At 38.0% G+C, this 25745-nt stretch overlaps 1 protein-coding gene across 28 annotated transcripts in view; it reads left to right on the top strand.

Annotated features, from left to right (window-relative positions):
* ESRRG (estrogen related receptor gamma) overlaps positions 1 to 25745 on the top strand; it is a 384103-nt gene that overhangs the window by 273347 nt on the left and 85011 nt on the right. For all 28 annotated transcript variants that reach the window (XM_046938786.1, XM_046938779.1, NM_001396735.1 and 25 more), the window contains one exon: positions 3268 to 3384. In XM_046938786.1, coding sequence (XP_046794742.1) covers positions 3268 to 3384 — 117 coding nt within the window. The remainder of the gene's footprint in view (positions 1 to 3267; positions 3385 to 25745) is intronic.

Below are 25745 nucleotides of genomic sequence, written 5' to 3' on the forward strand. Positions count from 1 at the left end.
CAAATTCTCAGCTGCAAAACACTCTTTGTCAGCATAGTCACCACCATTAGCTGTGCAATTTTGCCAGCGGTAAATAAAAGCCTGCATGTTTGTAAAAATCTGTGTGACTGTCCAGAATGTGGCTTGTCTTTCACCTCGCTGTCACTACTGTTGATACTCATTACCCACCACCTTACTGTGCTCACAGCCACTGTTTGGTCTTCATAAATGTTCAGCAAGCATCAATGAATGTCAGTGGTTGCTATTTTTTCCACATGGAGGAATTCAATGACACGGCTTTGCTCCATATGCACTTCCATGTCAGACACCATTCTGTCATACTGCCCCTTTGCTGCCATCTGTCACAAGGCTACCGCATGTAATGGGATATTGGTGGGAAGGTTCAACCTCTACTGCCATGCCACCATATTGCTTCCGACATTGTGAGCCAATATAATAATATAGGAGACATTACTTTCAGAGCAGCCCTCATATTTTAATGTCCATATCTATTAAAAAATCCCAAATGTTTATGTGTTTTTTTTATTTGTTTGTTTTTGTTTTTAAGAAAATCTCTATATCAGAAGTAGGGAAAAGTCTAACTGTGCTGATAGTTGATAAAATTCTGCATTCATATGTGAAACAGTAACAGAATTTTAGTTTCCTTAAACTCTCATTGCACTCTAGCCCTATTTTGAAATTTGGAAACACTAGGAGGATCAAGCATGGCTTTTGCTAAGATATGAATCGTTGTTGCAGCAATAAATCCAGTTTCCATAACTCCACCAAGTTCATTGAAAGAACTCTTTCCAACATCTTCCAAGTTTGTTTCTAACATCAGAAGTAAGGAGGTAGCATCTGCCGTAAAAATATATATATTTTTAAAGTAGAGCAGCCTGAATTTGATAGGAAAAGATTCACCGTGCTATAGACCATTGCTGTGGTTTACAGAGTCTTGAGTGAAGCTGAAATTGCAGGTATGGATTAGAAGAGTTTTCTTAGGGAAATATGCAGTCTTCCTTAATTTTTCTGGTTTTCAGTATTGCTGTTTGATATCAGCTCCTGGACTTTTGTCATAGGGAATGTTCTACTTGCCTCTGTACTCGCCATGCTGTGTTATAATCTCTGTCTTGGTTTTGATCACGATAACTTATGACCTTGTGGAAAGATTGTCTTTGATCTTGTGCAAAACGCAGCTGATTCCATGTTTCTTTTTTTGTAATTGGGGATGGTAGTACATACATTATTATGATATTATGGAATTAATTAGATAAAATCTCTGAAATGCTTTGAAGATCTCCATGCATAGTGGTTGTGCCTTACTGATAATGTCTCACTAGAGCGTAAGAAGATAATGTCTTTTTTTTTTTCTTAAGACTTTACCATTTTAAGATGTTACTCATGCTTCTAGAAGTATTATTTTCCTAGCTTTGTTAATGCATTTGAGAAGGCAGGTCTGCAGGATCCATCCTACCAAATTTCCTACTCAGCATATCCTTCAGTTTACCAAAGGTCTGTTTTCTCAGGAGATGAAGAATAGGAAGAGTGCTAAACTGAAGTTTTAAGTTTGGTCAATGAGACCTATTTGTATTCAGCCATGCCAAGATCCATTTTATTTGCCAGCACTACTGCTTCAGCCATGCAGCATGTTTAGGAGAAATAAAACCTGCAAAATATGTTGGTTTTGTTGGCAGAACTTACTGTGCAATGCCTTTATCATAAATACTTAACCAATTTTCAATAGATGTAAGTGGTTTAAGTATTACTTCCTGTTGAATTAGCAGTTGCTGAGCATTTGAGTCTTTGTGCAATCCTGCAATCCACTAATGTGATATTTAATGAGGAGACATCAGTCTGGAGAAAGGTAGTCAATATAAATCAGTGTTTACAAAGTGTGATTAACTCTGAAATATTTCATCAATGCTGTGGTCCCAGGCAGACTCTATGCTAATTATTAGAACCTGCACATGTTTCAGGGGACTTCGATGGACCCTGAGTGCAGCAAACACGGAGCAGCAAAATTGCAATTATGCTCGGACTGTCTCTGATGACAATTTATGCATTTGGTGTGATGACCTCCTGCTTCCCAAGAGGGCAATAAACAGAATGCATTTTCATTAAGATACTAATGCACTTAATCACAGGGGGAAAGGGTTAGAAAGTAAAGAAATACCTTTAAAGCAAGATGTGACAGGCTGATGGGGAAGATACTTTATTTAAAAGTCGGTTTCATGATAAAACTTCTGACTGCTACAAAGTCTGTCATACTGAATGTAGTCATGGGCAAGAGGATGCGTGGCTAGGCAGACGAATAAGCTGAGCTAAGCTTTTATGAAGAGTGCAGTGGTACCCGGACAAAAGAGAATAGATGCTTTCTCATTTGGACTTGGATTCCCAAAGATGTGATTTGAAAACAGTATAAAGAAAATGATTTATGCATGGTCTTCCCATTAATTTTCAGACTTCTTATTTTTGAGGATTACTGTCATATATTAGCAGTAATAAAAATACTTGTATCAGTGCTTTGCCACAGAGGCCTCATTTTTAAGAATCTAGCTTGTGCTTGGTCTTACGGAGGGAGGGTTGAGAGAAACAGAGGCAAGGCATCTCCTGTAGTTTTTGCTGTTCTGATAGCTTCCTGAGGATGATCCTGTTTCTGATGCCTCTCAATAGAAGAACTTCATGTGAAGAGCAAACAGATAGGAACATTCTCAGGCAAGGAGATCTGATGCAGCAGTGATGGCATGTGCTGGGCAGTGATAGCAGTGCAGCTAAGTCCTGTCTGATATGATGGTGCTGCTGTTCTGGAAGGAGAAGAATGAAGTTCTACAAAATTTCTTCCAGATCTTTGGGAAATAGAACAGTCACCTTGTCGTATTCTATCCAGAGAAAGGCTGACAACATCTGCAAACAACAGGAAATGAAGAGTGCTCATGTTAGGAGCCTTTATATGTCCGGCTTGGTACATCCTACCAGCAGGAGTAACTGATGTGAAGGATTTTGCTTGAGACTGTGTGTGGATCTAGATATGGATTCTTAATTAATTAAGATTTAAAATAAAATAAAAATATATATATAATTTTTAACATATTGCTGTCTAGATTAAAATATCTTGTTCATTAACTTGGCTTCTTTTTACTTAAAAGATGTTTTCTTTCTGTAGAGCTGTTTATTCTTCATATATTCCAAAATTAAACCCAACAGCAACGGTGTAAGTACACTTATATCTGCTCCATTGGTTGATCATTTGTTCTGAATGCCTCTTTTTCTCTGGGCTTTCTATCACAGGTAACATAGAATACAGCTGCCCAGCAACAAACGAATGTGAAATCACAAAGCGCAGACGCAAGTCCTGCCAAGCCTGCCGCTTCATGAAGTGTCTAAAAGTTGGCATGCTGAAAGAAGGTAAGACTGATCAAGTCAATACCTATCTCTCTGCAAACGCATTCAACAACTGTAGAGCAATCAGGAAAGAAGAGAGATAGGTGAGAGTTCTGATCGGTTATTGTGAAGGCACTTTTCAAGTATACTTGCTCTTCCTGACTGTCTTAAATGTCAGCTAAGGAATGACGGTGTATCTACATGGAGTACATCTTCTCTGGAACATTTATTCTTAGCTGAAACACAGAAAATGTGCCACAGCATTCACTTTCTTTCAGTAGATAACTATTCAAATAATAATAAGGAGACATCCTCTCATTTTTATTGAAACTTTTACATCATGACTTTTCAAAGCTTTATTTCTTTCAGTTTTTTTTTAATCTTCTGTTAGTCTCACCCAAATACAGCAGAACTATACATTGTACCCTCTTCTCCCCATATTTTGCTCGTTCTTTGTGCCATCAGGACAAGTGAAAGGGTTATCTCTCTATTAAACATACATAAATCTTGAGCACATCTGCAGAAGTTGTTGTAACTGCACTGCGGCAAATAGCGGCATACAGAAGAGGAGAATCCACCCCTCTTTTTTTTAAGCATATGAAAATCCCTGCCCACAGTGGAAGTATACGTTGGGTGTTTTAATTCTTCAGTTATATTTTGAAGATATTTACTAACAGATAAACGTATAACATTTCTTCCAAGAAACTGTGCTATCGTACTTGGAACCTGATTAATCTGTTTTATAGAAAGAGATAATTCCTAAAGTCTTGGTTGCCTGCCATGTACCTATATTGCTGTTAATGTATTTGCAAAAACACACTTTCATGTGCATATATTGCACACGTTATTATCATAGTGCATTGTTACTACCAAGAAGGAATAACAGAATACGTCACATACTTCTGAGCTCAATAACCTTTTGAAATAAAATCAATGTAATGCTCTCTAAATATTGTCTTCATTGGAAAGTACTTTGTGCTAAGTAACCACTTTAAAATAGTCCCCTACAGTTTTGTTTTGTCAGTGCTTAAAACATTGGCTTTAATAGATGGCTAATTTCTGCAAATTATTTGATGGTAATTTAAAACAGGTTTAGTTATACAGCTGTCAAGTTAAAATCCAGGAATGACATAGACCGATGGAGAGATGATGGGCAAATTAGGCCTATCACGCACCTACAGACATATTCTTATTGGATTATACTTACTAAGAATAAACCTTGTTCTGTACAACTGCTTTGGCAGACGCTAGGATCCTGTGAGCCAAATCCTGCTGTCCTTAGTCTTACTTGAGCAAAACTCCTGTCAGATTCGATGGGGATTTTGAGTCAGTAAGAATGGCAGGATTTGACCCTCTCTTCCAGTGGTGGTGGGTGAGTTTTCTCATTTGCCAAAAATCCTGATGTAGCTGACAACTAAGTAGTTCTTTAAAGCTGTGAAGCTTACATAAACAGTAGAACGAAAGGAACATTTGAATGTGGCACCTTTTGAGATGAACTGTGCTTAACATCTTTTTTGGTAAGTTCATTGCCCCGTATCACTAGCAGCCTAATACAGATATATTGAACAACCTGATGGGAAACAGAACAGTGCTACCAAGAGTCCATTCAGGTGAATCGATTTAGCCTTCTTTTAAGTTTTGGGGATAGAATTTCATGTCCCTTAACACATATGCTTGCAAATCTAGTTTGTGTGTAGGTTCTGGGTCTGCACGAGGAAGTGAGTAATTATGTCAGTTATCAAAGCTGTGCTCAGAATTGCTACTTTAAAGCACATAATTTTGGTAACTGAAACAATTAGAGAATTCAGAGTCAAGTGATTGGAGGATAGTGTTCTTAGTCCTTACATAAATTGTCCACCCTAAACAGACACACCCTTCTGCAGTGATGAAATTATTCCTTTAAAGGGAGCGTTCCTTTGTTAGCCCAACTCCCTGACAAATCCTAGTTGTTCCACTCTTATTGTGCGAGTCTGTTAAAACACACTGAGATTTCTACTTATTTTTAATCACTGGGTCTGTTTATTTAGGAGAGTTAGCTTATACTCCTTTCATACAATGTTTACCTACAGTCTAAAAGGATAACTTAAAAGAGCTAGAAAGTGGGTTTTGTTTTCCTGTACACTATTGTGGTCACTTCTACTTTCGGAACAGTGCTGACTCGTGCTATGCTTATAGAACTTTATTTGGAATATATATGGTTTGTTGTTGGATGGTATTTACTGGAGAGACAGATATTTTTTGTTGTTGTTGAATTTTTCTTTTTCCTTTTTTAAATGTATGCTAATGTCTGAGGATTAGTTTTTTTGCTTTGGATTTTACAACATCCTTTATGCACAGAAAGTAAAGAAAGATGATATACTTCTTTCTTTTTGTGTGTAAGGTGGTGTAAATGTATTGATTACTATGGACTTACAGCAGGCATTATCTCAGCTCAGGGTATCTTAAATGTTTCTTTATGTATAGACAAGGATTTCAGTCCCATGCCACATGTCAGAGATCATGCGGCAGTAAATCTATTCAAATGTAAACCTGTTCAATTCAATTACCAGTTTATAATAAAATTTGCTGCTACAGCCTCCACGTTTGTCACAGCAGTCTCTACATGTTGATGGCACAGCATGCCTGGAAATTGACAGCCTAAATCTATTTAAAAAAAAAAAATTAGTTGCAGACCTGAAATAAAATCAAGTTTAAGCAGCTTTGAGAGAAGCATCATATTCCTTACAAGAACTTCTGCACATCTGCGAATGTTCATCTTCTCCAGAATCCTTACCCTATTGGCGGGGAGATTTTTTTCTAGGAATTTTCCCCAATAAACAGTTTCTAATATAGCTGTAAGTGAAACCATTAGCAGACATCGTACTGCTCTTCTTGTTTTGAGAGCATTTATTACTTTGTCATTTTATGAATTGTCAAATGAGGTTCCTTATTTAAATCACAGTATCTGGAAAAAGATCTTGAGCTTTGTTTTAGCTTTTAGGACGAGGTCTGAAAACCGCGTGACTCACAGCAACTGTCTGTAGTCACTTTCTTTTATGGTAGTTATGTGGTAAGTCAAGTACTGGCAAAAGATATTAGCACATCATCTGGCATCCACTCTTCTGTGAGACACCAAGTGTTAGAATTTTGGGGCATTGGGACCATTGGGAGGGAGTTGGATTATTCATCATGAGTAAAACCAGGCAGAGCTGGGCATTTCTGCTCTCATTCTCAGTGATGTTGATGAATCATAGCCAGCAACACCTAGATCAAGATTCTTAACAGTTTAGAAGAACAAACATCCCTAACGGTTTAAGTCAGAAGCTAGAGAAGGAAAAGAAACGCAGTAGTGTGGTGGTCTGAGGTGGGATTGAAGTCATGGTTTCTGTTTGCATCTCCTGTTGAGTGGTACGAGGACATTTCCACAGGCGGATTAAGAGGGAACAATTCATTCTGTTGTAACTCATGGACTGTCACTGGAAAACATAAGTTTAGATGGATTGAGATTTTTAAGTATGTGTTATGCTTCATACCGAAGCATTCTGTAGATACTAACAAGGTTTTAAGAACATGACAAATAAAAATGTGTCATGATTTCATTTGCTTTCCTAGGTAATTGTTTTTTATAGCACAGAAGAATACACTTTACTCAAGGAAGAAATTTTACACTTTGTCTGTTTTTAATTTCATTTCAGTAGTATGAAAGATAAGATTTTCAAGGATCGCAGCTGTTCTTAAATAGGGTTCCTTTGACTGTGCTTGTGTTTTGATACATTGTCTATGATTTCACACAACAGAGGACACAACGTAAAGATTCTCGTGTAGTTTAGGCAAGAACATTTAAAATGTATCCCTAGTGGTTTCTGTAAATAATACTGTAGTTGCTGAAAAGGAGGTGGGAAGGGAATTTTGCCCTCTTTTTTAGAAATCAACACTTTTAGCCATTCTGTAGTTTTCAGTACTGTTGTTTAATAATCAGTCTTTTAAATTTGGCCTTTCAGACACTTCAGAAGCCACCCGTTTCCTTCAGGTGGTAGAATTAAATCTATGTCCATATGCAGGAATGGGTGATTTAGCTATTTTCCTTTTTGTACAGCTAGTTGGAATGAAATCATGGGCAGACATCTAATGTTTGTTTGTTTAGTTGTTGGTAAGTCTACTTGAATTCTACTTTCAGTTTCCCATTAGCTCTTTATGCCTTTTAATTCAATCTGTAGGGTTGGCTTATTGGAATGTGTATGTGATGGAAGATACTATTCCATATTTATCACATCGCAGTGTTACAGTAGCTACCCACTTAAAATAATTCCACTGGAGTAATTATTCCAAAATAAAATTACTTTTTATTTCAGGTACGGTGTTTTTACAGCTATTTTCACATAAAGTTACTCCATATGTTTCAGTTTTCTCCACAGAGACAAAACCACAGCCTCAGTTTTATCTGTTCCTATGCTGTAGCTACATTCAGAATTATAGTTAAGAGGGAAACCCATTGGGCATCACTAATGCAGTTTGATTACAGGAAGAATTGCGTCCAGTCATAGCTCTTACTAGACAGTACTTGTTTATACTTCTTAGAGCCCTGTTGACAGAAAAAAACAAATTCAATTTTATTTGGAAAGAATGTATCATACCAGAGTGAAATGGCAAGAAAGTTGTTTTGATTGACATGCTTCTGTTTTCCTTATGGATGGGTGGTCTTTAGAAATAGCCATCAGCTACTTTGCGCCTAGTTAGAATAGACATGGTGATAGAAGTCCAGCTTAATTAGTCTACTAATAAAAGTGGGAGGTCAGATCCCTACTTAGTACAAATGAAGCTGGTGGCTGCTCAGGTTTAGCAATCTATGCTATGGGGAAATCGGCAGTATACCTTTACTGTTGCTACTCTGTTAGCATTCCACCTCCAAAAATGAATAGAATCTCTCCAAGCTTGTCATCTGGCAATGCTGACTTCAGTCTAAGATTTCATTGGTTGAAGTACCGTATTTTTATACATACATACTATACATTTATACATTCCATATTTTTTGGAGGGGCACAGGTATTTTCAAGCATTTGTTATTATGCAAAGACAACTGCATGGCTATATTTTGCTTGTGTTAAGCAGCAGGTCAGATTAAATTATTGCATTGATCCTTTCTGGTTTTGACAGTCTATGAAAATGAATCTGATACAGCAGGGAGAATAGACAGTTTCAGTTTACTCTTACAGGAAGAAGTGCATGATATGCACAGAAACAGATTAATGGCTTCTCTCTAAAAATAATAAGTAGAACTAAGAGATCTTCTTTGTAACTAGAAATGTGTTATCACCTATGTTTTGAGGCTTGTGAAAAAGCCTGCTTAATAGAATTCCTGCTAACAACATCTCCTTTGAAAATACCTGTACATAAGACATTGCCAAGGTAAATTTCTCTCACAAGTCTAATACCATTAGTCTGTGAAGAGGAAAGCAGAAATTATTGTGGAGGAAGTTTTAGTTTCTGCTGCCTTCAGAAATTAGAACAAAGGGAAGGAGAAAGCATTAATGGTATTCAAAGAAGATATTTCTGTACAGGATGACAGTTAATAGAACTGTGTTGACCTCAGCGATATTTCTTATGCTCTCGATTGTAATATTATACTTAAGGAGCTCCTTCATTAATGCAGGATATTAAACAAAGCTCCCGTGTTATCACATTGTGAGATAACACAGTGTGCCTTTTGTTGAAGTCTCTTCTGCATATCAACCCTTTTCTGTATTTCCATGAGTTATGAGGGAGTTTGGTTTCTGCTACGGGTATTTTTTGGAAGTCTTTCTCACTCTTCTTTTCCTTCCTTCACCTATTTGCTTTCCTTCTCTTTTCTTTCCTCTTCTTTCCCTCTTTTTCTCCTTTCCTCCTTTTCCCCTTTCTTCACCCTCTCTTCTTTTGCCTCTTCCCCTTTTCTTTCATTTTCTTTCTTTCATTCAACTTATGCTTGGTTTTAACATATGCTAGGACCTGTTAAACCCCCTTGGAAACAATAGAAACTAATCTCTAAGTGTTGTTGGTGCTCATAAGTAGGCTTCTTTCCTCCTAACCAAAATGTGGCCTGATAGCCCAGTTCAGACATTAGAACTGACAGCCCAATTTGTCTGCCTTAAAACATGGCTCTTTACTATCTGCTCTCTGTAACTGATGGGGAAGGGCAAACTATTCAACTGAATGCTAGTGCTTGTAACAAGCTCAAGCAGCTAGCATTTCTGTTCATCCATGAAAAAAATTACTCAAGGAAAAGCAAATATTGGAAATGGGGATGTTCTTTCTGGGTTTGGAAATCACATTGAAGTATCTCTGATACAGAGCAGCTGTCAGCCTGTGAGAAGTTCTCATGGTGCTCATGCTGCGGTGTTGTGCCTGTAGGGCTTAGGGTCTGATTCAGAGCATTTTTGGTCCCCTGATTTCATTGGAAATGAAACAAACAAGTTCCAGCAATTCACTGGACACAAGTTTTACGGACAGATTTCTCTTTTTTATGGACACAGGTTTTTGTTGTTGTTCTTTTATACAAACACTTAATTTCCAGTAGAGGCAGTATAAATGAATATATAGAAAGCATTAGAGTTTATGTTTCTGAGGACTGCCTACGTTTCTTGGCATCCCGTTGATTTATACATGTACATTTTTTGAGGCTAGCCTAGGCAGATCTGCGGTCAAAACGGTTGCTGGCCCAGTCATCTGCAGGTTACTTGGAGTGAGATGATAGGGTTGGTTCTGCTCCCACAGCCATCACCGTCACCAGTCCTGGTGACTGCGGTTGTTTTCAAGGGTCAGGTATGTGCCAAGAATACATTTGACCTATGGTTAATTACTGTTTTGTTATTAAAGACAGTGAGTATAAAAAATTTTTAAAGGGACTGAAGTCTGTGATATTTTTCTTAGTGCATGTATCCTGCCTATTACTTCCTCAGAGTTAGAAAGAGTAGGTTCTGTTGATTAAAAGGTTACTTAAATTGGAATACCATAAAAATTAACAATTTTAGGATGAGAAAATATAATTAGCGCATCGAAGATTGTTAACTGGACATCCCCATTTGTCGTATATCTTCTTTTGAACCTAACATAAGGAAGCAGTATCGTTCTAATTTCCTAGACATTATTCCATTTAGATATTCAGTGAACTTAGTCCCTGTGAACGTTTGCTTATGCACTGAAAGTACAGTGACAGCATTATAAGTGATAAGGGGAAGCACAGCCAAGTCTGAGGGATGTAGGTCTGTGCCTATGGCATCTTTTCCCATGAGCTGCCAGACCGATAGCTGCCTTACTTTCTCTTTTTCTGCCACCCATAAACAAATACATCAACGTGGCACAAGCATTTATTGTAGAGTGCTTGAATTCTTCTGTATGGGTCCTGCTCTGTATTAAATAGGAGTCACGTTGTAAAGTGTTTCATTAACGTTACCTGTATTCTTCACTCTTCTCTGTTTTCTGCTGTGCAGACACCTGTACATCCCCTTCTTGAGGGCAGAATGTTTAGTGTCCCCTGCAGAAGGTACATTATCAGTGATACATGTGCATATCTCTAAAATTCAGCTTTGAATCCAACCCCTTTTTGTATTTCTCTCTTCGCTCACATCTCCTCAGTAAGAGTTTTCACTGTGTAAAATCCTAGTAGAAACATCAAGATGTATAGATAGGATTACTTGGGGTTGAAGTGCTCTAATGGTGTAGAGATGTAGGTGCTGCTAAGAGCCCACATGGCAGATGTAGAGGTGGACTTTTGCTAGTTGGGATGAACTGGCACCAAAAAGGTTGGAGATTTGGGAACTCTTTTGGCCTGTTCACTCAGCCAAAGCAATGAATGAGTAGCCCTAAAGTTACCATCTGTGGTTGTCAACTCTGACCTCATATAATGCGGTCCCTCACGTATTTCACAGTTCTAAATCTCTACTGTCCTACGTAAGAATGTTCCAGTCAACTTGGTTTACTGAAATGGTAATGTGACTGAGCCACTGTTTTCTGTCTGGTAAAACATTGTCCTTTTTTAAGCTGGAGGTGTTTTTACCAGTGGGGAGGGAGTCTTTGTCACTTCCACTCACTAAGTCAGTTTGTGAGATGGGAATATTATTTCATTTACAGTCTGTAATGTGGTTTTTGTGGTTGAAAATCAGCAGCCTGAAGTCTGAAATAAATGTCATCTTCAGCAGTGACTTGTCATTATGTCAAATTTTGCCATACTTACCAGCTATTCTAGTAACAGATCTCATCTAGCCAGCCTTTCTTCTTGTTTTCTTTTCTTTGGGTATTTCACAGAAAAGTGCAACTACGTGAGGAGTCTGTTTCCTTCACATAATAGTGAGCTAATATAGCTATTAATCTTTATAAATGAAAAACATAGCTTTATTTTAAGCTGCAATAGTCTTTTAGTAGCTTAACAATTCTAGAGACAGTCAAACACAAGTTATGTGAAATGTGTTCTTATGTTGAATATCAGTATTTTCCTGTTTGCTCTTTATTATTTCAACGAAGTTAATATATTCGTCTGTTTTTCCACGCATCTGGTTTTAGTTCTCAGGATCATCAGGTATAAGCTCAGATGCTATACAGTGTTAGTGCAGCAGATCTGATCCCAACAATTTGTACAACTTGCTTCTGTAGAATCCTATTGCAGTCCACATTAAAACAGTTAATTATTAAAATATTTAATTTAGAAAAATTAAAATACTTATCTTTTTCCCTCCATCTTTTCCTTCTGTTTTTTTTGTTTGTTTGTTTGTTTGTTTTTTGTTTTTTTTTTCTAGCCAAGAGGTAGTCCAGGACAGCCATTCTGTTCTTGGCATCTTTAGTCAGCCCTATCAAAATTATTTATCACATTATCTTTGCTCTTTGTCTCTTCATAACGTTCCTTTTAGTCCTGTGGATGACTGACTGGAGAGGGCTTTCCAGATGGGCCTTGTCTTTCTTTCTGGTCTGAATCAATCATCAGATCTGTCTTAAATCATTTGTTAAATGGTTGTGCAGCTGCAGGGTGCTTTTAGTGACAGTCTACCAGATTGGGTTTAAAATTGTGTCCAAAGCCGACATTTCCCAGTTTCTACTTCAGTTTCTTATTTTCTGTAATTCAACAACAGCTTAAGAAACAGACTCCTTAGATTTCACTGTGTGACCAATCCCAAGTGTTCTCCACTGAAACATGAGAAGAGAAACATGCTATAAGTCATCTGAATTACTGCATTTTTGAACATAGTGTGTGGAATCAGTTAAGATGAGATGATTTATGAGGTGACATAAATACACTTTGGATGCAGAATGAGGTACCTGCCCATGGATTATTGAATGTCAGGAGAGATGTTGCTCTGAACAGATTTTCAAGTTCGCAAGTCATTTTCTGGTTTTCCTGTCAAACTTTTAATGAAAGTGCTTAAGCTTCCAATTTCAAGACAAATGATATTGCTAAATATTGAAATGGGAAAATGAACGTTTACCTTAAAAAGTAGAAATCAGTTCTGAAATATCAGTATAAATGTATTGGTTTTGGGAATTCTTTCTCAAAGACGTACCAGAAATGTTTCTGGTATGCACTCTCTAATTTATACCTTGTCTGGAAGTGGAAGCTCTGTCTGTAATAAACTTATAATAAAGGCACTTTTCAGTGGCTCTCAAGGACATCACCCCAAAATACAAATTTCTGCTCAAGGAAAAGGCTGGAGCACCTTTAAGGATGGTGTGCTAGAGATTTAGTCTGATGCTTTCTGTCTGACAGCATGCCCCATCGTTTGGTTGTGTGCAGAGTGCTGAGGAACCCAGTAATCAGAACAAATCCATAGTCTAGACTTGAGATTCCTCTTTCTCCTCTTTTTTACATTCTCTCATTTTCATGATTTTTCTATTCTTTTTTTTGTCGTCATAGCACATTTGTATTGAAAGAATGCTGATGAGGAAGCAGTTGCTACAAGCAGATATCCTCTAGGCATCTTTTTCTGGCCAGGTGGGAGTGAGAATCATTAATTTCCTGAGTTTCTCGCTACCTGACCTGCACTGTTTTGTGAGCACTACCTAGGCTGAATGATTGTATTTCCTCCTGGGCATCCTGGTATTGCTGAAGATATCCATGCTGGCAAGATACTTCAGCTCATCTCTAATTAAAATACTTGTTATGAAGTATTCTTAAACACGGCTGCTTAATGAAGTTAGAAAAAAGCATTTGGATATGGAGTGTGAAGGCTTCCAGCGTTGGAGTTTATCCCTAGGGAGATTTGTGCAATCAGAAGGCATTCTGAATGCTAGCAGTCCATCCCATTTTGTTCCCATTTGTTTTCTCTAATTCCCTGCCTTTTTAATGCTGGCTAGCTGAAGCAGGTCTTCTCTCCCTCCTCTCTACTCTTCGCTCCCCCTTGATGGACTGGCTCATGACACGTGCCTGTAAAGTGGCTTCTTGGGAATTTGCAAGTCTTTGAATGTGTTATCTGATTAAAGGGATGTATGTGTCTTTAATTCTCATCTGCAGTTCCACCTTTGACCCCATCTGTTAAAGTGGAAAGGAGTTGAGAGTCAGCAAAGTCCCAGATTCAACCCAGATAACCCGCAGTGCGCATATCTGAATGCTTTAACTCCTTGGTTGCCCTGGAAAACTAGAGACTTCATTAAGTATCAGGTTTGACTGGCAAATGTGGCAGATGTGAGGCAGGTGAATTGTTTTATTTTGCTGCTGCACTTAAGGGAGGATAATTCAGTCCAGGCATATGTTTATATTAGAGAAATGAATGAACATTTACCTGTTTGTGTGACACAGACAGATACTATGTCTTGTTAGTGGGTGTGGGTTTGATATATTCAAGAGGTCAATCTCGTGCTTACAGGACAGGAGTGAAAGTTCAAACCCCCCCCCCCCCCCCCCCCCCCGCATGTAATAGACAGTGTAATAGGCAGGCTTCTTTTTGAATAGGAGCCTGAATTCCGTGTGTGGGAATAACGTTGCAGTTTTGGATGGGTTTATTAGTCACCCTGAAATAGCACAGCAGAATACATTCAGTGTATAAAGTAGATTTAAAAAAGTGGATGACACAGGTGTCATTTTTATGATATTTTGCTACTGCTGTGCATTTTCTGCAGAGCAGTGTGACTGTGACATTTCCTGTGTTTGCAGATGCTCAGCCTAAGTGACTAGAATACTCCCGTGCATTTGGATTTATGGATGTTTTTGTCTTTCCTCTGGTCATTTTCTGTCCTAGCTTTCAAAAACTCATACAACAGTGAGGATTTTCAGTATACCAAACCTATCCCTCTTCTCTGAAAGCCAGAGCCAAATTCTTCCCCCACTTACATCTGTTCAACTCTGGTGGTTTCACTTATGCATGGCTATAACAATGCAGCATTTGTCCTAATCTGCCCTTTATTTTTCAATGGAGAGGGCGCACGTGCAAAACGAACATCAACACATTAAGCTGAACCGCAAATAGAAAAACATAAATATATATATTGTATGTGAGTATATACCCAAACAGAGATAAATAGCACACAGATAGGTTTGATAGTATATCTACTGTACATAATATTGTAAATGGTATCTTGCTGTGCTGGAATCTAGGCAATATGAGTTCAGTACTAAAGTGTTCAGGTTGCACCTGAGCTAGCTGGAGCCTGCCAGCCCCTGCAAGCCCACTGAGAGCATCTGTCTCGCCACCACCTTGCTCACGCTGTGTCCTCTGCAGGCTCTCCGATTCTTCCGACTATGAGCATAAATCATCCACCTGTCAGGAGCTCTAGCTGCCTGGATTATGCAATGCCTGCCTTCATTTGGAGATGGTGTGAGCAGAAGATTGCGGCAAATGGTTTGCATTCATTTTAATGCTGTTCCAGCATCTCTTCATCTTTAATGAGGGTTCAGGGTGGTGGCGACTCCCTGAGACAATGAAGGTCCTAGAGACCCAGGCTTGCTTTGTATGTTTGTATGGCCTAGTTTAGATTTTTTTTTTCTTTTTTCCTCTTTTTCTTTTTTTTTTTTTCTTTTTCCCCAAAGAAATGAATGGGCTGAAAATTGAGGCAGAGAACCGGGACTGCATAAAGCCAGCTGTCCACAGCTCTGTTTTTTGGCCTTGTAATACTTCCCTCCAGCTGAGCAAAGAAGAATTTAAAAATCAGTCATGTTTAATGTTGATTGTCCATTTGTGCTGTCTAAAGCTGCATTGTGCTTAGCTGTCTTCACTTAAATGTTTAAAAATCTTACCTTTACAGTTTTATTTAGTAGTAGGTATGTTTGGATTATACTATTAAGGGTGGAACACTGTGTTGTATATCCCAGATTTAATATACAGCTCCCCTATTTGAAGCTTTTCTCACACTAAGAAAAAAAAAAACAGCTTACAGTAAAATTTCCTTCTTTTGGCTCGTTAGGCCTGAATTAATCAACTTCTTTATTCACACAAAATTTTAGTCATAAGCCAAAGTCAGAATAAATATGGCTGTTTCCTCGTATGTGCAAACAGAAGGAAAAGATGGAGGTTTGTGAGACAAAAGCAGCCCAGGTCCTCTCAAAGGCAAGAAAGGTATGAAAGTACAAAGGTGCTGGAGGTAAGTTGTGCTTTCACAGCTGTCTGTCCCTGACATTGAATCCTATCAGATTCCTGCAGGTACAGCCCTTTGTCTGTAGTCCTTATGGCCAACTCCGTGTTATTACTTGCCGGAAAAACATTGAGTAGCACTAATTGTAATAGTCATGCAGTATATTGTTTGAGCACAAGTTAGCAGATGGAAGAAATCCACATCTCCCATACCTTAACACTTCAGGTTTCACTATTTGACAGGTTTTTAAGGAAACAGACTTGTCTACTAACTTTGAAAAACATTAAGCTTGTACAACATATTTGTTCTGTAGCAAATGCTTCACGAGCTTGTTGACGCAGCTTTTCAGCGGATAGTTATTTTTTAGAGCCCCCCCTGTGATACAGGAAGTAAGATCCCTTTTTGCAGGGGTTCACCTAAGACTGAGAGAGCAGGAGTTGCTCTGTGGGAATTGCATGGTGTCAGTGGCATAGCCGGAAGTGGAATTTGCACCCCAAGGTCATCATGTCATTCAGACCCGGCTGCAAAGTCCAGCTGCAGCCGCCCCTTTCTCACCCAATGGTGGAGAGAGAAGGCTTTATTGTGGGTTGGGTTGGATTTTTTATTTCGCTTTATAACACTGCCTTATATGTGGATTCCTCAGTCTGTTACTGATGAAAAGAATGGTGAAAGGTGGAGTCAAATTAGGGTCAGCTTTTGTCAGCAGGAAAAAAAAAAAGAAGTTTTGATGCCCTGTGGTATTTCCTATTGATATTAACTGAAAGTGTTACCAAAATACTTGAAGTTTTCCTCTCTATGAGCTAGTTCCCATCACCCCCTTACACCGAGGTCCCCCAGTTCTGGAAGTCTTACATAGCAGAGCACACCACGTCTCACAGAAAACCTGCTGAGAATTTCCACAGCTGGCACTGGTGGGAGCTGAAGGTGGAATGCGTGGTGCTGCAGTCTGTGCCCTAGTCACGGATCGTAACGACAGCGGAGAGCCCTGCAAACATATGTGTTCTGCCCCTGTGAATTCCTGCCGGAGAATTTCATGCAATCTGATCAGAATTAACTAGGACCACACAGAGCAAGGGAGATTTTTAATAGGCTGTTTGGAAAAGAGTGAGGACCCTAACGAATGAAGTGTGTAGACTTTGAGATCTTTACTGCGAGCCTTATTTGCTTCTGGTAACAAGCTAACCTCCCATGCCATTCCCTCCCCCTCCACTTTTAATTTGACGGAAAGCCAGCAGTGCTGCAGTTTTATGCAAAGCCTCCAGTGAACTCAAAAAGATTATTATTTCTCACATTGTCTTTACAGATAACTTTAAAATTTTATGCATCGGGACCCAGGATTATGTGAAAACACAAGTGCAACACAACACTGACAAAATCAGATGAAAAATCTCACTCTTTTAGCTGTGAAGAAATTAGATTTATCATCAGAAAAGCATTCTCTTTTCATTTTCTGAAAGGTGCTTTTTGACAGACCCTTTGCAGTGGACGTCATGCTCACAAAACATGCTGTCACAGGGCTATTTGAATATGGTGACAGGCTCATTATCATGTTGAAGACAACTGACAACACTGCAGACTAGAAATGGACAGGCTTGCCAATCAGCTGTTGAAAGGATTGCAGTTGAAATAGGGTTTTTTTTTGTTCCGAGAACAGTAGTACAAATTGACTACATTAATTCTTTTTATTATGGTTGCATACACTGTAGTTAAGGGTCCGTCACTGTTTCCATTATAAATCCCTGTTTTCAAGGGTTTATTAGTAGGCCATAAAAAATGGTTCCTGTTGAAATTTTGCATTAAAAATATATATATTACTCTAACAGAACAAAATTTCTGTGGTAACTGTGTGGAGGAGGGAGGGCAGAGAAGAGGGATTGACTGATTTTTAGCTGAAAATTGCATAAAGCTGAATGCATTATTATTTTTATAGCACCTTAGATGTCCAAGAGTTTTATAGACAGGTTTGTGCCTCAGGAGTTTACAATTCCAGGGTGCACTACTGCCAACACTTATTATGGGATAGGATTTTCCTCATAGCTTCATTGGAATTAGTAGAGCACCAAATATTATCTGCAGTAGTAGGTATTTGCAGACTCAGGCTGAGTGGTCAGACAGCCCTGAGCCCTTTTGTTGTTTGTTTGTTTGTTTTCTTGTAATGTAAAAATGGCTAGGATTTTTTGTTTGTTTTAATATTAATCCGGAATGATAAACGATAACCTTATATTAAATCTCATCAGAACCAGGGAATTTTGCATATATAGCAATAATCTAATATGAAATGGTGCTGAATTCCACCAGGGTACTGTAGTTATATGAACTGGAGAAGTCAGTGGAATTTTCTGCTTTATCTGAAGTTTCAATCCTGGAAATTCCTACTCATCCTCTAACCAGGGAACTTCTCGAGGTAGCCAGGTACTGGAGTTTGTGCCTCTTGGAATTTCTGCAGCCATCTCCAATGGCACATGCCTGTGCATACAGAAATTTCTGTTTTGATGGGTCTGAACAGTTTACTAGCTGTTCAGCTCTACTCAGGGTTTAGATCATGAGTCCTCTGGGAGCTCAGTCATTCTCAGAGCACACCTTCACATCTCAGCATATCAACACAGTCAATGTCCAGAGTCATTGTTCTTTGTAATGTCCTGCTTATCCTGCCACTAAGCCTCCACAACTAAAGGCTGAAGGCAGGGTACCAGGATGTGGGGATGGAGAGACATGACTTCTGGTTCAGATCCCAGCTCCTTTCTGTGGGCCGGGTGGAAAAAGCCAGGCATTGTGGTACATAGGAGGTGTATATCCTTTTGTTACTTTGAGTGGCTAAAATAAAAAGTGAGATATTGAAACAGAAACAAAACAAAACAAACAAAAAAAAAACAAGTAGAGCCATCAGGTGTAAGTACATTTATCACACCTTCTGAATCTTTTTGTATTCAGTAAATATTTGGTGTGGAGCTGATCTGGAAAGAAGACATGCTTTGCCTACTGTATTTTTCTGAGATCTTTGCAAGGAAAAATAATTTTGTAGTTTTGTGGTATCAAACATTTGCAGGCTTAATTGATGCTCATTTGATTACTTGATTTCAAAGCACAATCAATTACCTTCCTGCATATCACTGTTCTCACAACTACAGTGATTGCAAAATTATGAATGTAAAAATGAAAGCCACTTCTGAAAATTAAGTCTACAGTCCTATTTGCAAAGTCAGAACTGTGACTCTCATGAATTACACCACTACATAGGATTATACTGTCATATTGTTAGAGCTATTATATCAGGCCAGTTGCATACATTCTTAAAATTTGTGAATCTTTTACTGCTGCTCTCACAAAGTCACTCATATGTTTCCAGGAGGGAACTTACTAAAGATACAACAACAAATATCGATTGTAGGACCTAAAAAGTAGTGTTAATTTGCAAATTATTAAGGAAGATACTTTTATTTTTCTTTTGGTTGGTCACAAAGCTGGAATTGATCTCAGGGCAGCCAGGTTTTCATGGAGAGAGTAACTAGAGGTTAAATCGTAAGTCTGGAATCAAGACCAATTTCTATTCCAGAACAAGTCATTTCTATGTTGTGTGCCTCCAGCAAAAATATGATAGATAAAATAATATGGAGCTATCTTACCAGCATTTTGTGAACTTGTGGAATTAATATTTATGGAACACTTTGCCATTCTTTGATAGAAAATGCTATGTAGCTACATACTATTATAATAAGATCCTGAGAAGTGGGTCAATCTGGAGTTAGTCCTGTTACACCTAACTACCAAAGTTCCTTGTCATGGTAGTAGTAATAAATAAATAAATAAACATAACTATAGACATATGATAACCATTAAAAAATCCCACAATTGTTTGGAAAGCTCTGCAATTCTAGGCGTAATATTTGAATTGAATTTCAGTTTTTATGGCAATAGGTCCTTTTTTTTATACTTCCCAAACTATATTCATAGTTGAAGTCAAGAATAAAGTAGTAACTCTTTGTGACTTAAGGAAAGTAAATAAATATTCTCTTCCTATGTTGTAAATTTCTTCACAGAACAGGTAGCTTACTAGACAAGCAAAAAGCACTGTCTTTGAACCACTGGTTCTGATGATTCTGTGTATGAGCAGGTATTATTGATTCATTGATGTGAGGTTTTTGTCGGCTAAGTATTTTTATATTTGCTTTAGAAAAGGAAACAAATATTCTTACCGTTAAAAGCCACATTGATTTGAAATAAGCTACACATAAATGTGGACTAATTACCTAAATTTTCCTCTCATCAATCAAATTCTCATTACCTTACCCATTTATGTTAAAAGTTAGCAGAAGTCACAAAGAGCAGTCTTAAAGAGAGAATTATAGACAATGCTGCATAGAAAACAAAAAACAACTATCCCCAAACATCTATGTACTGAAGAGACATTGAATGAATAAAGTTGCCCATATACTGCAAACAAAGCAACTTATCAAGCGTGTAACTTAATTTTGCAATCACCAAGTCTCACAACCTAGAAATCTAGGCTATGAAGCCTGGAGGATATCACTGTTTTAGCAAAACAGTGCAGGCATGGAATATTCTTTTTCCCCAGGACTGACCTAGTAAGCTGTGCAAGCACCAGGAGAAATTTTGCCACCTGTCCTTTATAATCAAGGCCTGTCCCTTACTTAGTCTCATTTCAGTGATACAATTAAATGACACCATTTTCCCCTTTAAGTTCCATGAACGTGTTGCCAAGATCATATATTCCTATTGAGATACCCAGGAATGTGATTTAATTTGTTCCATCTATGGCCAAAAAGTAATAATATGTTCCCTGGCCCTAATAGTTAACCCAGCGTGGAATATTAGAATACTATCGTTGTAGCATTCATTGCAAAAATCAATAATCCACTAGATGGAGCAGAATAGAAGTGTAAAAACTGAGTTAAGTCTGGGATTTTAAGAAACAGAATTGAGTATTGAAGTGGCAGGACGTGGACACAACAGCAGAAGAATGCAGTGTGGTAGTACTTTTGCAGCGTGTATTCTTAGAAAATCAACTGTCTTTACAAATATCCATGAGTTAATGTTGTAGTCCTCCTCCTTTGATGTTCTCTTTTTTTCTGTAACTGATAAAATGACAATTCATCTCTCCTTCAGGAAAGATGATGATGAGAAAATTTGTGGGAACAGGTGTTGTTGGAAAGACTCTTTTTTGGTGTTTTTATTCTCCTGATCACAATGACAGCTTTGCTTTGATGAAAAAAGACAAAAAAAAAAAACCTGTAAGATTGAGACTCACGTATGAGAAAGAGAAACATCCTGAAGTTCACCTCACTTATTTTGAATCTCTTGAATTTTTAAAATCTTTTGGATGTGTTGAATTTGAAAATCTGTTAGATTGGAAAATAGTAAAATGCGCACTTCTAATGATGCTATGCTGATCACTTCTTCTGGTTATCGGTATGAGCCTTATTATGGAAGGCAAAAATGTTTCTAGAAACACTGAAAATTCAGCCTTGTGTGTAGACAGTGTTCTAAAAGAATGCCTTTTTTTTTTTTTTTTCTTGTTCTAGTTTGTTTTTATTGAGTGATGTGAAATGTGTTTGGCAGAGGCTTTTTTTTTGTTTTAATTTCTGCAGCACCCTGAAGTCAGGATCCCTACAGAGAGCAAGGTGTTAGTCTTGACACAACTTGCTATATTTTTTAATTAGTGACATTCTTTTATTTCTCTCTATCCATCTATAGCAAAGTCAGATTCCAAATTGAACTGAAACCTTCAAGCCGCATGTTGAATCAAAAGAGGTGCAAAGCCCAGCTTTAGACTTTGCTGTTCCTCTGAATTTTGTGAAGGAAAAGGGAGAAGTGACATGAAAAGGAAGATGAGTTGAATTGACTGGCATCTGAGTAAACACCTTCACAAAGATAATGTCTTGAAAGTTGAGCAGTGCATGAAAAATCGTAGAACTGCATGGGTGTTTGTGTATAACACAAATTTTCTTTTAGGTGTTTCATCAGCTTAGTGTCCCTTCAGTTTTGAGTTGTTTGAAACCAGTTTTGCCAGAAGCAAATATCTATGTACAATGGTTATTTTTCAGCAATTGTTACTCATTGTTTTGTGGATGAACTAAGCTGTCAGAAACGTGGAGATTTTTGATGTAAAACCATAGCCCTTTCCGTACCAATAATCTTTACACTGATATCAGCTTAAGAGATGTGCAGGTGATACGATGTTTGTGGCAATTGTATCAGCAAGTTAAGTAGATGAAAATGGCACAGAAGTCTCTAACAGAACAATTTAGCAGTTTCTAAGAAGAGCCCTGTCAGCGTATGCGGAACAACCTCAAGCCTGCCTATTCTGCCCTAGGTCTCCTATCAAAGGGATGGCCAATTATGCCATGAGAAGTGGTTGTTTGATGGAAACGTGTGTGGGGAAGATTGTTCTTACTCCTGAAGGTGTATATATGGTATTTTGCAAACACAAAGAAAAATATGGTCTGTATTGCAGGGAAACAGCTATCAAATTTGGTTTGCCGACATCTGTAAATGTGTTTCTTTGTTGTTTGAGCAGGGCTTTGAACCCAGGTCTCCAGAGATGCAAGCCTCAGGCGTTAACCAATTGCAGTATTTCACTCTCAGCTTTGTATTTAATAAAAAGCTTTAGATAGATGCAGGTGAACTTTATTTGTTTAATATTGATTGGTTTGCCTTCTTTGAACAAAGAATTGTAGGAACTTTGATAAGTGAATTTAAAAGTTGTCCAGTTCCATAGGACCTTGTGCATATTTCTGTATTTCTGTGTGTCTGAAGCTGCTCATCAAATTACAACAGATAGGCTTCCTGCAAAATACGTGTGGAGACAAAATTTTGTTTTGTTTTTAGTGTAGAACTTGTTACAATTATAAATATCCCATCCTCAACTGTCTAATTTCCCCTCCTCCCCTCTGCCCCCCAAAAAACAAACAAAAAAAAAACAATCATACAAATAACAGCAAAGGCAAATTAGAACCAGGCAGCCCTGCCCTTTGGTATATCATGACAGTACAATTTTTTTCTTTCTCTAGAAAACAAACAAACTAAAAAAGGTTTTCTTTCTCTTACTTGAAATTATCATTTTCATCGTGTATGGTATTCCTCCTATTACCTGTCCTAAACTACTGCACAGTGTTGTTGTTAGCTCTCTGTAGCATTTCCCCCCATAGTTGTTCTCTTCCTGGTGTAATTGATTTCTGAAATACTTTTGGAATTTGCTGTTGCTACAAAAATAGCTGGTGTTAACCTTTGTAATCACACACTTATTTTAAGAAAGGAATAGCCTGAACATCTTGCATTACAAGATGTCCTCATCTCTGTCCTCCTGCCGTTCCTCTCGTAGCCCAAATATTAGATTTGTCCATGGACAGATTTTTTTTAATTTCCACCAAATGTTCAGATATCCATTTAACTAAACTCAGTACAATATGTACAGAATGAATATCCATTTTCTCTGAAATGTCACTTTTAGTCCAAATGGTCAAAAACTGTATAATTTTCTTAGACCTGCAAGACTGTTCTGCTTCACTTTGTTTGAAGTGAGGCCCTAGGTTGCAGTCAAGAAAGGTCTTTGTGTAAATCCAGTCTGAAATTAGTGCTTCCCTCCTTGCTTCCTATGTTAGCATACACCAGGAGCCCCACAGGCACATTAGGACAGGATCTCCTTGTGAGAAAGAGGCTATTCAGAGGAGTTGTCCAAGTGTTTGAAAAAGAGGTGTCACTTTGTTACATGCTGTTTGTCATGTAGACTGTGAGTACTCTATTCAGCTAGCTTTTCCCTCACTCTTTATGTCACAAAAGTTAATATGCAGGCCTGAATTCTTTTTCTTCCTCCATCCCTTCTCTCCTTTGCAAAGAATGCCTGTGCCAGCTCACTGTTCAGAGCCTATAAGTACCCATGGACCGCTCTCATGTTACTGAAATACAGAACGTATCCATGCTCAGCATGGCTGAAGGGAAGTCACTTTAATCTCAGATTTATCCTGTCTTCTGTGTTCAGCACTTGGTGCACAGAAGGAGCCAAGACTCATGGGCAGATAGTTGTGCTGGCTGTCACCAGGGTGCAGTTAAAGGTTTTTTCAAAAGGTCATGGGCCCTAAAAAAGCATTGGTGTTGTGAAGGGGCTTGAGTGGAAAGGGAAGGAAGTCCTCTCATCTTGCTTTTCTTTCCCAGTGTTTGGCAGGGAAGAAAAGATTTTGTCTGTATTGAGGGAGGAGTAGAGAAAGGAGAGAATTCTTTGAAGAACAACAGGGCAATAACCAGTTAGTCACTTTTATGTTATTAGTTGGAAGTGTTTATTGCTGAACCGAGGAGTTTCTTCCATTGTCTGTGGTGTGATAAAGTGGGCTGCAAATGACTTTGTCACACCCAGGCTTGGAAGAGAGCAAATGAATTCCAGTGAAATTTATGTGTCTTGTCCTCAGTTTCCAGAACCCAGTTGTGAATTTAGCCATAACTGATGATAAAAGGCAGGTCCAGCTCTTCACAAGCTCTTCACACATCTGCTACTGTATGTAGAAGGTGACGTGGAAGCTTGAGCCCATAATTCTGTGCGTCTGAGGTCTATACAGTGGCAGGGATAGATACTCTGGAGTACAGAAAAGGGTTGGCCTCTTCCTTTCTTTCTTTGTTAGTGCTTACAAAATGACTAGTGTTGAAGTTTGGGTATGAGCAAAGCAGTGAGCAAAAAATCTGTGTGTTACACGTTGAAGCAATTCTGATTTGTAGGAATATATTGGGATATGTGTGTCAGGATACCTGGTGTCAGTGTGTCCAGGATGTAACCCCACAATTAAATAGAGACATATTTCCTAAACATTTCTATCTGGTTCCCAGGAAAGGTTTATTTTTTAAGTAATTTCTGGAAAAGCCTTTTTAGCCAGTGGTAAAGTAAATAAATAAATAAAAATAACGTTTTAAAAAAAAATAGGAGCAATATTAAGAACGGGAAAATATACTTGGGAAGATATTGTCTGAATTTTCTGAAGGGATTGTCCTAACGAACTGGGAACCATCATTTGGAACGGTCTTTTGTAAAGTATATAATCACAGACTGCATTCTTAATACTGTTCTGTGTTCTTATCTGTGAGGGTGCATGTGTTTTATTAGCTCTGCAATGGCCGGAAGTAATAGGCCTCATCTTAAACAAAAGTTGACATGCTCTCAAAGGGACAAACTGTGGTCAAAGAGGCTGTGGTTCAAAAGAGGCATTTCCAGGTAAATATTAGTTTGGACATTAATGCTGCAAGCAATGAAAGGGGAATTAAAAGTCAAACTGATACTGCAAACAAGCTACCTTCTGTTATTTTCTCATGTGGTTCAGGGGCCTGTGTTTAGGGAACTTCTGTGGAAATAACTCTACAGGGATATGTCTTCAGATGCTAAATTTTTTTGTAAGCACACTTACTTCATCTATTCAATCACCAATGTATACTTAGAAGGAAAACCAGAAGGCTTGATTTCAATGATATTTGATCTTAGTTCCATGGTAAATGCAAACTCAGTTTTACTATACTACATATATTATATGATTAGTTAAATAGCTAGAGAACAGTAGTAGGTCATCATTTTTTTATTATTTTAATACCCTGACATGGCCATCAAATTTTAATGGCCGTTGTCTCTTTTGCAACAATAACTGTGTGCATTAATTATTTTGTGGTGAAGTACACTATGTACATTAATTTCTCTATCATGCTGTAACAATGCGAATGTTAAAATCACAACAGTAAACTACCAATGCCATTAGCCAGCAGTATTGATTTACTCTGCAGATTTAGTTATAAATTAGACCTGATCCATAACCCATTGAACACTTGCTAAAATCTTTTTGAGACTTCTGTGGCTGGACCTGTTAAGTAAGAGAGAAATTTTCTCATGTTAT

This window comes from Gallus gallus, chromosome 3 (genome assembly GCF_016699485.2).
Source record: "Gallus gallus isolate bGalGal1 chromosome 3, bGalGal1.mat.broiler.GRCg7b, whole genome shotgun sequence".
NCBI classification, from domain to species: domain Eukaryota; kingdom Metazoa; phylum Chordata; class Aves; order Galliformes; family Phasianidae; genus Gallus; species Gallus gallus.